This window comes from Carcharhinus amblyrhynchos, chromosome 8 (assembly GCF_965287045.1).
Source record: "Carcharhinus amblyrhynchos chromosome 8, sCarAmb.v2.hapA, whole genome shotgun sequence".
In the NCBI taxonomy this organism is placed as follows: Eukaryota; Metazoa; Chordata; class Chondrichthyes; order Carcharhiniformes; family Carcharhinidae; genus Carcharhinus; species Carcharhinus amblyrhynchos.
The window spans coordinates 8,957,248-8,969,914 of record NC_137331.1 but is presented as its reverse complement, the minus strand read 5'-3'; the positions used below and the strand labels follow the sequence as shown (position 1 = coordinate 8,969,914).

Genomic DNA, 12,667 nt, shown 5'->3' with positions numbered 1-12,667 from the left:
TAAAGACTCACATTCTAATTAGTATTCTGTAAACTGTGTGCACCTTTGTATGCCCTATTTGTGAACAGAACTTGCCACTCACCTGACAAAGGAACAGCATTCTGAAAGCTTGTAGGTTTACTATCAAATAAACTTGTTGGACTTTAATATGGTGTACAAAGAACAAAAACAGCCCAGGAAACAGGCCCTTCGGCCCAACAAGCCCACACCACCATCTCAACACTACGAGTCCCCCTCTCCACCCATGACCCTTGTCGTGTGTTGAGAGACTTCTTACTGGAATTGGGGAACACAGGGAGGACATCAGAGAAAGAAATAGGGTATGTGTACAGGCCAAATCATCTCTTCTCCTCAGCACATAACAACCAGATATTAGATGCAATCACCTTTATCGTTTATGAAGTTATTTTTATTGCCTCCAGAGGTAGTGAATAGTCAGAATTAATCACATTAAAAAAGCTCCCAAGAAATATTGGAAAATATTGGACGCACAGCCTTTTCTGTAAAACATTAAGGTTGCAGCTGGAAATGAAGTGCTATATCTGAAGGAAGCTCACAATCTTTCAACAAGAGGGCACAATCTCGGCAGAGCTGCTTTACCATTGCTGCCTCATCAATTCCTGGTGCAGTCCTACAGCAGCTCTGATGCGGCACAGTGGTACTGTTGATTCGACGGTCGTGATTTCCAATCCCACTGCCAGATTTGCAGCTTTCACCTTCAGCACTACCGCAGCTATCTCCCTCCGGTTGCTTTTCTGGCACAGTGTCCAAGCCCATGTCTTCGATGCTCTCCGTTACATCACCAACAGTGGTTTCTTGGAGGGGTGCACTCAAATTTCTAAAAATAAGTTCCTCTTGCTGGGCAGCAACACCAAGGAGTTGGTTTACTTTGGCCAGGAGATTAGGATCGCTTCCATTCAGGTGATACCACGATAGCAAGGCACTGCAAATATAGAAAATGTACTTAGATTTGCTTAGGGTATTTCATACTTGCATCATTTAACTTTCTGTAAAAGTAAAAGCAAGATAGGCAATACAGACCTGCTTCAGGGACTAATAATGAACTATAAATAATTCACAGAATAACAATCATAATTAAAATATAGGGGAGGCCTGCATTTTCAGTCCACAAACTTGATTTCCTGTTGATGTGATTTTTGGATCAGACTTTTTAAACCAACGTTTAATATAAAACTACCACTGTAAGCTGTTCCTGGGAACATTTCACTTAACTAATGTCATAGCTTCGTTCCATAATCTGACATTGTTAACAAGGGCTGGAAGAGCTATTATCTCACAAAGACACAAGTCCATCATCATGTGCAAGGCTACACAGAAATATGAGCCTTTATCTATCAGCACTTCCAAATTAGCAGGTACTTGAGCTTTCTCCCCCAGTTGGATTTTTCAAGATTTTGCTTTTACTGTAGATTCAGCATTCAAGTTTTCCTTCTAATTATTTAATAAGCAAACAACTATTTCCAGAAACCTTGGTAAATAATTTATAATTGTCCAAAGAGCAAAGCAGCATAGAATGAAGAAGGTGTGGGAAGAAAGTAAATGGATATTCAAATATAACTTTACTTCACACAGGGTGATGGGTATTTTAAATTATTTGCTCAGTTATCAACAAATGCTGGTAACATGAGTAATTTTCAAAGGGGTTTGGACAAACATTTAATGAAAATCAATTAAAGCACATAGTGGGCAATATACTACTCTTGAATTCTGGGGCCAGCTGCAAGAACTAAAAATTTTTATACTGCTTCTGTACAATCCTGAGAGTTACATGAAACATATCGTACAGCTATCATGGAGAATATTGCACATCAGATTATCTATAAGAATCTTTTGATAACTTTACAGACATGAAACACTTGAGCAATGCCAAAATGAACAAGTCACTCCTTAGATCATCCAAAATGAGCAGTGATGAAGGCCATTTCACAGTCACCAAGCCATACATTGGAAGCCTATTTAATTGCATTCATGTTTCATTAGATTTGAAAATTTTCCATTTTCTATCAGTAATAAGGAGTGACAAACATCATTTTATAAAGTGATTCTTCAAACACTGGTAATTACAAATACAAGTAAACAATGGCACGTCTATCAATTATCCAAAGAGAGAAACAATAGGTTAATATTTTGAACTTGAACATTTCAGTTCTCAGACCAAGGTTCTGGACTAAAATCTTAACCAGTCTCTTTTCATTTTTCATATGGCAATGGGACAGCTGTGTATTTGCAGAATTGTGTGTTTTATTCATCTTTCCATATATTGGGATGTTGAGTCAACTAACATGATTAACATATTTTTGATTGTAATCAGAGCTAGAATTGCAACATTGACATGTTACATTAGGTTAATGGATAAACTATATAAGCTCCCAAAGTTACACTCATTGTTACTGAGATCATTACACTATATCTACAATATAGTTATTGGTTACCCTGGCTATTTTTGTTTTTCACACTCCCATCAAATGGAACTCAAAGCACAGATATCCATGTTCCATTTATTAGGTTGCCCTCCTTCATCTGACTCAATATTTGGCTACTTTTGCATCTACTTTTTTAAATACATTCATGGATGTAGCGAGGCTGTCAGGTTTTGGTGACATTAATTATGAAGGCGTGGCACACAGAATACAGAAGCATTAGATAGAATGCAAAATGTTTTTATAAGGATACCAAAACGGCAAGGGTACAACTATCAGGAAACACAGAACAGGCTGGTGTTCTACTTTTTAGAAGAGAGCAGACAAAGGTGACATGTACAGGTCTTTAAACAAGTAGACCTGGGGGAAAGTATTTCCATTTATGAATTCAAAACCAGAGATCATAAATATAAGATACTGTAGTTATTGATGAAACAAATAAGTGGTTAGAGTGTGGAACACATTACCTCATGCAGTGGCTGAATGAAAAGCATTGATGCATTTAATGGAAGCTAAATAAATACAAGTGAGAGGGATAAAAGTATACTTAGTATTGTTTGAAGGAGTATCATGTGGCGTACAGGCTGAATAGCCTGTTTCTGTGCTATAAATCCAAAATACGTGTGCTTCTTAAAAAGATGATATGCACCATGTGAATCATTAGCCCTCAGGAGCTGTTTATGAGTAGAGTCGTGCAGTTTTCTCAGATGTATTCTCACCTCAGAAGTCCTTTCATCTGTCCAGGAACCAGCATCTTCTTCACACCCTCTTGGTAACCTTCATTGAAGCCACGCTGTAAAGTGGATTCACGGCCAGCATTTAGCCCATCCCTATAGCCTTCCTAGAAATAAATAATTGGAAACCAGTGAATTGATCGGTGACCAACAGGTGGCCAAGCACACTTTAAAAATGACAAGCCATCTTCCCAGCATCAAGAACCCACAAAGGCTATGTCTAACACACTAATAAAAGCTATGAACCTTATTCCAGATCGTAACAAGGTACATAAATGTAACAGCTTTACTAAGTATTCTAGTAATCCAACTACCCAGAAGACTGGACAAATAATGCAGAGGATGCAAATTTAGATTCTGCCAAGAAGTCTGAGAATTTGACTTGTTTTCCAGGGGCCGAAAGATCTAATCAATAAGATTGGATTTATTATTGTCACATGTATTAGTATACAGTGAAAAATATGGTTCCTTGCGCATTACACAGACAAAGCATACTGTTCATAGAGAAGGAAATAAGAGAGCACAGAATAGTGTTACAATCGTAGCCAGGGTGTAGAGAAAGAACACTTCAATGCAAGGTAGGTTCATTCAAAAGTCTGATGGCAGCAGGGAAGAAGCTGTTCTTGATTCGGTTGATACGCGGCCTCAGACTTTTGTATCATTTTTCTGATGGAAAAGAGAATGTCTGGAATGCGTGGAGTCCTTAATTATGCTGGCTGCTTTGCTGAGGCAATGGCAAGTGTAGACACAGTCAATGGATGGAAGGCTGGTTTTATGTAGTGCTTTAAAGCTAGTAAAATATTCTAAGGCACTTCACAGGAAATTATCAAACAGAATTTGATACCAAGCTGCATACAGAGACACTCAGACAAACAAGCAAAACATTTGGTTGTTCTTAAGACAGCACAGTGGTTTAGAACAGAAATTCCAGAGCTCAGGTCCCAGGCAGGAGGAGGCATAGTCACCAAAAGTGAAGCAATTAAAATAAGAATGCACAACAGGGCAGAATGGGAATAGTGAAGAGATCCGAAGGATATTATAAATCTAGGAAGTGGAGAGATTTGAATGAGTTCAAGTTAATGGAGGCCAAATCAGGAGAATACTGGAGTAGTAACGTCTCGCGATAACAAAAGTATAGATGATAGTTTCATCAGATGAACTAAGGCCAGGAGCACAGACAGACAACATTGTGGAGCGGGATGTGATCAAAAGTTCCCATTAGGATCAAACAAAGTGCCAATGTTGTGAATGGCCTGGTTTTGCCTAAGACAGTGATGAGGGACAAGGATGGAGTCAGTGGCTAGTTTATGATGGGACCAAAGACAATAGTTCAGTCAAACCAACATTTAGGTCACAGGATCATAGAATAGTTACAACAAAGCATGAGGCCACTCAGCCTGTTGTGTCTGTGCTTGACTCAGCAAGAGCAATCTAGTACTACGCTTCAGCCCTTTCCTGCCGCCTTTGTATATTTTTTCTTTTTAGAAATGGATCCAATACCCATTTACAATCCATGACTGAATCTGCCTTCACCACTCTTAGGCAGCGCATTCCAGATCCTAACCACCCACTGTGTAAAACGGTTTTTCTCATGTTGCAGTTGCTTCTTTTGTCAATTATTTTAATTCTGTGCCCTCTGATTGGCAATCCTTCCACCAATGGGAGCAGTTTCTCTCCATTTACTCTGCCCAGACCCCTCCTGATTTTGAATACCTCTATCAAATCTACTCTGTTCCAAGGAAAATAGTTCCAACTTCTCCAATCAATATACACAATGGAAGGAAATGTATGCTCATTCAGCACCAAGGTACATCAGAGACAGTGGAGAGATTAAGAGAGGTGACGGTGAGGTAGAGCTGGGTGTCATCCATTTATATGTAGAATATGAAAGAAAAATCAGATGATGTCGTCATTATGCAACATGTAAATGAGATATATGAAGGGATTAATGATGAAAACTTCAGAGGTAACATTGTGAGAGTGGAACAAGAAGCTATTAATTCTCTGTCCATAAGAATAAAACCAGGTAAGCGCAGTCCCACTCTGCTGAAGAATAGAGTTAAGGTGTTTGGAGGAAGATGGTGTGGTCGACCATATTGACAGCTGCAGTCAAGTTGAGAATGGAGAGTGGAAATTACAGTTACGTAGCGTGTCACTTGTGACATTGATGAAGGACACTTGCATGAGGGGCAGAAACCTGACTGCACAGGTACAATGGATCTGAAAGAAAAATGGGCATGGATTTGGGAAACAACGTTCAAGAACTGTCACTCTCTAAAAATACATGTCGCTCATTTGAGAAACAGATGAGGAGAATTTATTTTTCCTCAAGAGGTTCGTGAATTTCTGGAACTCTTCTTCAACAGGCAGTGGGAACAGAACCTTTGAATGCTTTTTTAAAGCAGAGCTAGATAGATACTAGATCAACCGGGGGCTGAAAGGTTATCTGGGATAGGCAGGAGTGTGGGGTTGAAGTTACAATCAGTTCAGCCATGATGTTATGGAATGGCAGTGTAGGTTCATGGAGCTGAGTGGCCTATTCCAGCTCCTAATTCACATGTTCATGTGAATTTGGAGCTATAAGGAGGTTTGAGATCAGTCAGTACTTCTGCAAGGACAGAGGGTAGAATTTTTGAGAAGGGTAGAATTTTTGAGAAGGGTTGATGACAACAGATTTGAAGGGGAGCGGCAATACAGGAGGAGAGGGAAGAGTTAATAACATTAGCTAACAGACGCTAGCAGTTTGATGGGAATAAAGTCAGAAGCAGCTGGTGGATCATGAAGGGAGGCAGGAGATAAACGTAACATGTAAGTTCAGAGCTAGGCCCAGGTTAACTTTAGAGGAGACAAAAGCAAATTATGGTCTTTGCTGGAATCCGAAATAAAAATACAAAATGTTGGAAAATCTCAGCAGGTCTCACAGCATCTGTAGAGAGAGAAAAGAGCGAATGTTTTGAATCTTTGCCAGGGCCACCTTTTCCTCCTAACCCACCTAGCTTGGTGGGTTAGGAGGAAAACAGCAAATGCACTGAATGGAAGGTCTCGATCTTAGTGACTAACAAGGCTATGAGCACTTTGCACTTCGGTGAAGGTCGAGGAAGCAGAGAGGAAGGTTGAAGATGACAGTTTGCAGTAATGTAGGATAGGGGATTGTTATTTTCTATTTTGGGATGATCCTGAGGGTGAATATCTAAGCTAGTGGACTCCATAAAATGTTCATGTCCGTGGGCTGAAAGGAGCTAAGATGAGGCCTGAACTGGGGGGACTAACCGTGGAATGAGGGAGTAGGGGTTTTAGTGGGAACAAGGGCAAATGATAGAGATGGCAATGTGGCTGAGGCTAGTAAGCTGTAGAACAGCCATGGTAAATGAAGAGCTAAAGGGTAGATAGTAAGGAATTTGAAAGTGCAGTTATAAGTAACATGGGGGAGTGTTTTTTGTGAGCCAGAGACAGAAGGGAGTGAAGTTTGGAGGGGAAAAAAGGATGATCTTGAGTAACATGGAATGAAAAACAAATTGACAGAATAAGGCAAGTCTGGAAATGCTCAGATACAATACTGGTAGAAATAACTTCATCTTCTGCAACAACCCATGGGCACCCAATAAGTTGGATGATTCAAACAGCACCTGGAGGTGTTGACTGAGGATAATTGTTGGACAGAACTCCTGGGGTGCTTGTTTAAATATGCCTTAGGAATATTTAAAGTGTACCTGAAAGGGCTAATGAGACTATAGATTATTCAAGCGGACAGCATCTCTGATAGTCAGCATTCCATCATTACTGCACTGAAATGTCAGGTCGGATTACATGATCCAATCCAAAGTTGGGATTTAAACCCACAGCTTTTCAACTCAAGAGGCAACAGTGCCACTATAGAGCCAAGGCTGATAATCTAGTATTTCCCCCACAGTGACAAATGAATGTTTTGAAGGAAAATGACCTCTATACTTCTTCTTGCTTCAGGTAAATAGGACAGAGATGGCTTGATGCCAGTGCCATGTATACTCCACTGCGAACATACATCAGTATAATGATTAGTGGGAGAGCTGGAATACAGAACTGAAACACTAATAAAACACTAGAAATCTGAAACAAAAAAATCAGGAAATGCTAGAAAGACTCTGTAGGTTTAGCAGCAGCTATGGAAAGAGTGTTAACGTTTCAAATCAATGGCATTCCGTTTACTTTGTAAAACTTTAGAGGTGTAATAAGTTTTAAATAGAACCACAAAGGGATGGGGAGGGAAGAAAGCAAAACAAAAGGGAAGGTCTGAGATAGGGTGGGAAGATAGGAATAATTAGAAGATGGCACAAGGTGAGGAAATGGTTAGCATGGCAGGTGAAGAAACAAAAGCAGCATCTGGAAAAGATCTTCTCCAGGTTCTTCTGCACCCACCACTTAATATCCTCCACCACCACCCCCCACTCCTCTAAACTGCCTCTCTGCATTTTACATGTCACATCTGCTACACCTTTTAATTTCTCCATTCTGACGCCTGTTTGTTAATCTGAAACATGGACTTTGATCTTCCAAGCAATGGCAAAAATAGTTGTGTTGCTACGCCTGTAAATTCCTGACTCAATGTTGCCATGCATTTCTTCCAGGGACTTCCAATTCCACCTTTCACAGAAATGCACAGTGCAGTATCCCTTAGGGAACACCCTGGGAGTGCAGTAGATTTGGGGAGATAGGATATGCCTCCCTTTTTAGAGCACCGGCTGTCATAAGGCAAGTTTAAATGCCCAGTTCGAATGTTAGCGAATGGATCAATAAATGGGCAGTCCAGTCTCAGGAGGGATAGTTAGGTTGGAAAGTAGTTGGGTCAGAATCCGACATTCCTTGAGGAACTCTGCAGGTTGAGTGCTGCAGAACTTGCCCAAGTGTCTGAATGGAACTGATTTCAGATGTGCAGGGTATCTGCAATGACCAGGATGGTAAACACAAGATCCACAAGTGCATCTTCAAGTCTCAGTGCCGACACTGCCTCTTTCACAGTAACTTCACTGCCAGTTTGAGCGTAAACCCGACTGGGGACAATAAATTATAAGGTGATTTGTCAATGCGCGCGTCAGGCTGCCGAACGCACGCGCGCACCAACGGCCGGGCGCGGCACGCGCGCACCAACGGCCGGGCGCGCGGCACGCGCACGCGCGCACCAACTGCCGGGCGCGGCACGCGCACGCGCGCAGACTCCGGCCTCCTCCACGGAGACAGCTCCCGGCCGGAGCGGCCGCCAGCTAACGGTCTAATAACTCCGCCCGCCCAGGTACCCTGAGCAGCGGCCACCCCCCCCCCCGGGGTACCTTGAGCCGCTGCCCCATGCAGGTGTTCCACTCCTTCCTCGACAGACGCAGTTCGTCTGCCTCCTCGTCGAACACATCTTCGCTCGGTGTGGCCTTCGGCCGCCACATTGCGCCGACCTGTGGGGAGCATGCGCAGTAGCCGGCTTCACGGCGGCCCGGTGACGTCATCGGGTGACGTTGCGGGGATTCCCTCCTCTGTTGCTTTCAGGGAACCTTCAGAGTCCTTGCTGCTCCTGACTAGGGCAGCACCGCAAATTCCGGCTGACGGTCGGCCTTTTTCTGATCGACAGGAAAAGATTAACGTTTTGAAATATAATTGTTTTAAGTTTATTCATTAATACCATAAGTAGGCTTACATTAACAATGCAATGAAGTTACTGTGAAAATCCCCTAGTTGTCACACTCCGGCGCCTGTTCGGGTACACTGAGGGAGAATTTAGCATAGCTAGAGCACTTAACATAAGAACATAAGAAATAGGAGCAGGAGTAGGCCATCTAGCCCCTCGAGCCTGCCCTGCCATTCAATAAGATCATGGCTGATCTATCGTGGCTCAGTTCCACATTCCCGCCCTCTCCCCATAACCCTTAATCCCATCGCTTATCAAAAACCCATCAACCCGCGTCTTAAATATATTTAGCGAGGCAGCCTCCACCACTTCAACGGGCAGAGAATTCCAGAGATCCACCACCCTTTGAGTGAAGAAGTTCCTCCTCGACTCCGTTCTAAACCGCCCCCCCTTTATCTTGAGGCTGTGCCCCCTAGTCCTACTGTCCTTTCTGAGCGGGAAGAGTCTCTCCACCTCTATCCTATCCATCCCATTCATCATCTTATATGTCTCAATGAGATCTCCCCTCATTCTTCTAAACTCTAACGAGTGCAAGCCTAGTTTATTCAGTCTCTCCTCATAGCTCAACCCCCTCAACTCCAGTATCAGCCTAGTAAACCTCCTCTGCACTCCCTCCAAGGCCAAAATATCCTGCGTAACTACGGCGCCCAAAACTGCACACAGTACTCCAGCTGCGGCCTCACCAATGCCCTATACAGCTGCAGCAAGACCTCCCTACTTTTATATTCAATCCCCCTCGCTATGAAGGCCAGCATCCCATTAGCCTTCCTGACCACCTGCTGCACCTACAGGCTGGGTTTTTGCGACTCATGCACAAGGACCCCGAGGTCCCTCTGCACCGTTGCCTGCTGCAGTTTTTCGCCATGTAAGTAATAATCCTTCCTACCATTATTCCTACCAAAGTGGACCACCTCACACTTGCCAACATTAAATTCCATTTGCCAGTTTCTGGCCCATTCGCCCAGCCTATCTAGATCCTTCTGCAGACTCTCCACACCCTCCGCGCAATTTGCCGTTCCACCAATCTTGGTGTCATCAGCAAATTTGGACACCATACACTCGGTTCCCTCTTCCAGACCATCTATAACCAAAACGCCTTTCGGACTGTGGGAGGAAACAGAGCACCCGGAGGAAACCCATGCAGACACCGGAAAAACGTGCAGGCTCCACACAGATGGTGACCCTGGCATTGTGAGGCAGCAGTGCTAACCAAAGTTAAAGTTTATGAGTCACAAGTAAGGCTAACATTAACACTGCAATGAAGTTAGTGTGAAATTCCCCGAGTTGCCACAGTCAGACACCTGTTCAGGTCAATGCATCTAACCAGCACAAATTTCAGAATGTGGGAGGAAAGTGGAGCACTCAGAAGAAACCCATGCAGACACAGGGAGGCTGTGCAAACTCCACACAGCAACCCAAGCCAGGAATTGAACCTGGGTCAATCGTTATCATTTGATAAGGCATCTTATTGTTTGATAAGGTGCCGCACAAAAGGTTGCTTCAGAAGGGTAGGGGGCATGGAGTTGGGGGTAAGGTGTTAGCGTGGATAGAGGATTGCTTGTCGAATAGGAGGCAGAGAGTTGGTATCAATGGGTGCTATTCTGATTGGTGGTTGGTAACTAGTGGAGTGCTGCAGGGATCGGTACTGGGGCCTCAGCTATTTACCATTTATATAGATGATCTGGAGGAGGGGGTTGAGTGTAGGGTGTCGAAATTTGCTGATGACACAAAGATGAGTGGGAAAGCAAATTGTGCGGAGGGTGTGGAAAGTCTGCAGAGGGATCTAGATAGGCTGAGTGAGTGGGCGAGGACCTGGCAGATGGAGTACAATGTTAGCAAGTGTGAGGTTATCCACTTTGGTAGGAATAATAGTAGGAGGGATTACTATTTAAAGGACGAAAAGCTGCAGCATGCTACGGTGCAGAGGGACCTGGGAGTCCTTGTGCATGAATCGCAAAAACCCAGTCTGCAGGTGCAGCAGGTGATCAAGAAGGCAAATGGGATGCTGGCCTTTATAGCGAGGGGGATAGAATATAAAAGCAGGGAGGTCTTGCTGCAACTGTACAGGGCACTGGTGAGGCCACAGCTGGAGTACTGTGTGCAGTTTTGGTCACCACACTAGCACAAGGATATTTTGGCCTTGGAGGGGATACAGAGGAGGTTCACTAGGCTGATACTGGAGATGAGGGTGTTGGACTATGAAGAGAGACTAAATAGACTGGGTCTGTGCTCGTTGGAGTTTAGAAGGATGAGGGGGGATCTTATAGAGATGTATAAGATAATGAAGGGGATGGATAGGGTAGAGGTAGAGAGATTCTTCCCGCTCAGAAAGGACAGCAGGACTAGAGGGCACAGCCTCAAGATAAGGGGGGGGGGCACTTTAGAACAGAGTTGAGGAGGAACTCCTTCACTCAAAGGGTGGTGAATCTCTGGAATTCTCTGCCCGTTGAAGTGGTGCAGGCTACCTCGCTGAATATATTTAAGTCACGGGTAGATAGGTTTTTGGTAGGCAAGGGAATTAAGGGTTATGGGGAGAAAGCGGGAAAGTGGAACTCAGCCACTTCAGATCAGCCATGATCTTATTGAATGGCGGGGCAGGCTCGAAGGGCTCGATGGCCTACTCCTGCTCCTATTTCTTATGTTCTTATGGGTCGCTAGCACTGTGACGTAGCAGTGCTACCGTGCCGCCAGTGGTGCCCTGGAAGTGACAGTCACACTGATCCCAATATTACCAGTCAGGAATAAACATTTCTGAGGGTGCTCTGCATGAAGATTTCGAGGGATCCTCAAAAAGGCTTAGACCAATTAAAGATGGTGCTCAACACCATCCAGAATGATGCTTGTTCCCTGGGCTTGCACCTCATCCCAGTTAGAAGAACTACCTGACCAGTGGGAGTGAGTAATTTGGTGACCTCCTCTGGCCAATGAGAACTGATCTGGCAGGCATGAATGTAAATGATAAGATGACTCTCCAGATGGGGGAAGGTATTCAGCCCAATGGTGAGGAAGACTAAGGGAAAGTTATGTGCGCTTGAGAATCGCTCCTACTCTCCTTTCTGACAAAGAAACAAAAACAATCCTATCTTTCTGAGCATTCTGTGACTATTGATCAAACTCCTGACGGGTTTGAAAGTTACTGTTCTCCCACTCAGGCATCAGGTTTAAATCAGAGCCAATGATGCTGATTGATCCTTTGTCCCATTTACCATCAGGTCAGAATACTGAAGGTGCTGGGATATGGTTCAGAGTGGCTGGGACCAGCACCAAAAATAGAGGAGCATATTACCAAGGTAAAGCTGAAACTGAACACGTGGGAGCAACACTCCCTCTCCATTGTGGGCATCAGGTGTGAGGTATTCTTGGGGCTGCTATACATGTCTCACATCTGGCCTACACCCCAATTCTATGCCGTAGCAGTCACCTGAATCATCTTCAAGTTCATCTGGAGATCCAAGATGGATTATGTCCAAAGGGAAATAATGTACAAATCTCTGGATGAGGGAAGAAATAATGTAACCAATGCCTGCCTCATCCTGATGGTCACATTTGTGTGTGGTTGCATGAAGCTGTGCATAGATCCTTGGTACTGAAACACCAAGTGTCACTACATACTGAGGTTCTACCTTGCCCTGGTATTGCAAAAGATGGATCTGGCCACATTGCCATGTAACACTCCTGGTAGTTGGACTGTGCCATAATCACCTGTCCCTGGGAAAAAAAAATTGTTGAGAAAAACACCTTTGACCACAAGACAATCAAGCAATGGTCTGTACATAATGTCCTTGAGGTCCTGAGAGAAAAGGAAATGGTGGATCTTGTCTGATGGCTCCCTGAGCAGAGTG

At 43.8% G+C, this 12,667-nt stretch overlaps 1 protein-coding gene across 1 annotated transcript; it reads right to left on the bottom strand.

Moving 5' to 3' along the window:
* Positions 1–362: 362 nt before the first annotated feature.
* Positions 363–8,724, bottom strand: otulina (OTU deubiquitinase with linear linkage specificity a). The gene is made up of 3 exons (XM_080194823.1): positions 8,479–8,724; positions 3,161–3,282; positions 363–943 (listed from the first exon to the last, which is right to left on the bottom strand). The coding sequence occupies exons 1-3, from the start codon at positions 8,644–8,646 to the stop codon at positions 511–513; spliced, it is 723 nt and encodes a 240-aa protein (XP_080050949.1). The 5' UTR covers positions 8,647–8,724; the 3' UTR covers positions 363–510.
* Between the last annotated feature and the right edge of the window lie 3,943 nt (positions 8,725–12,667).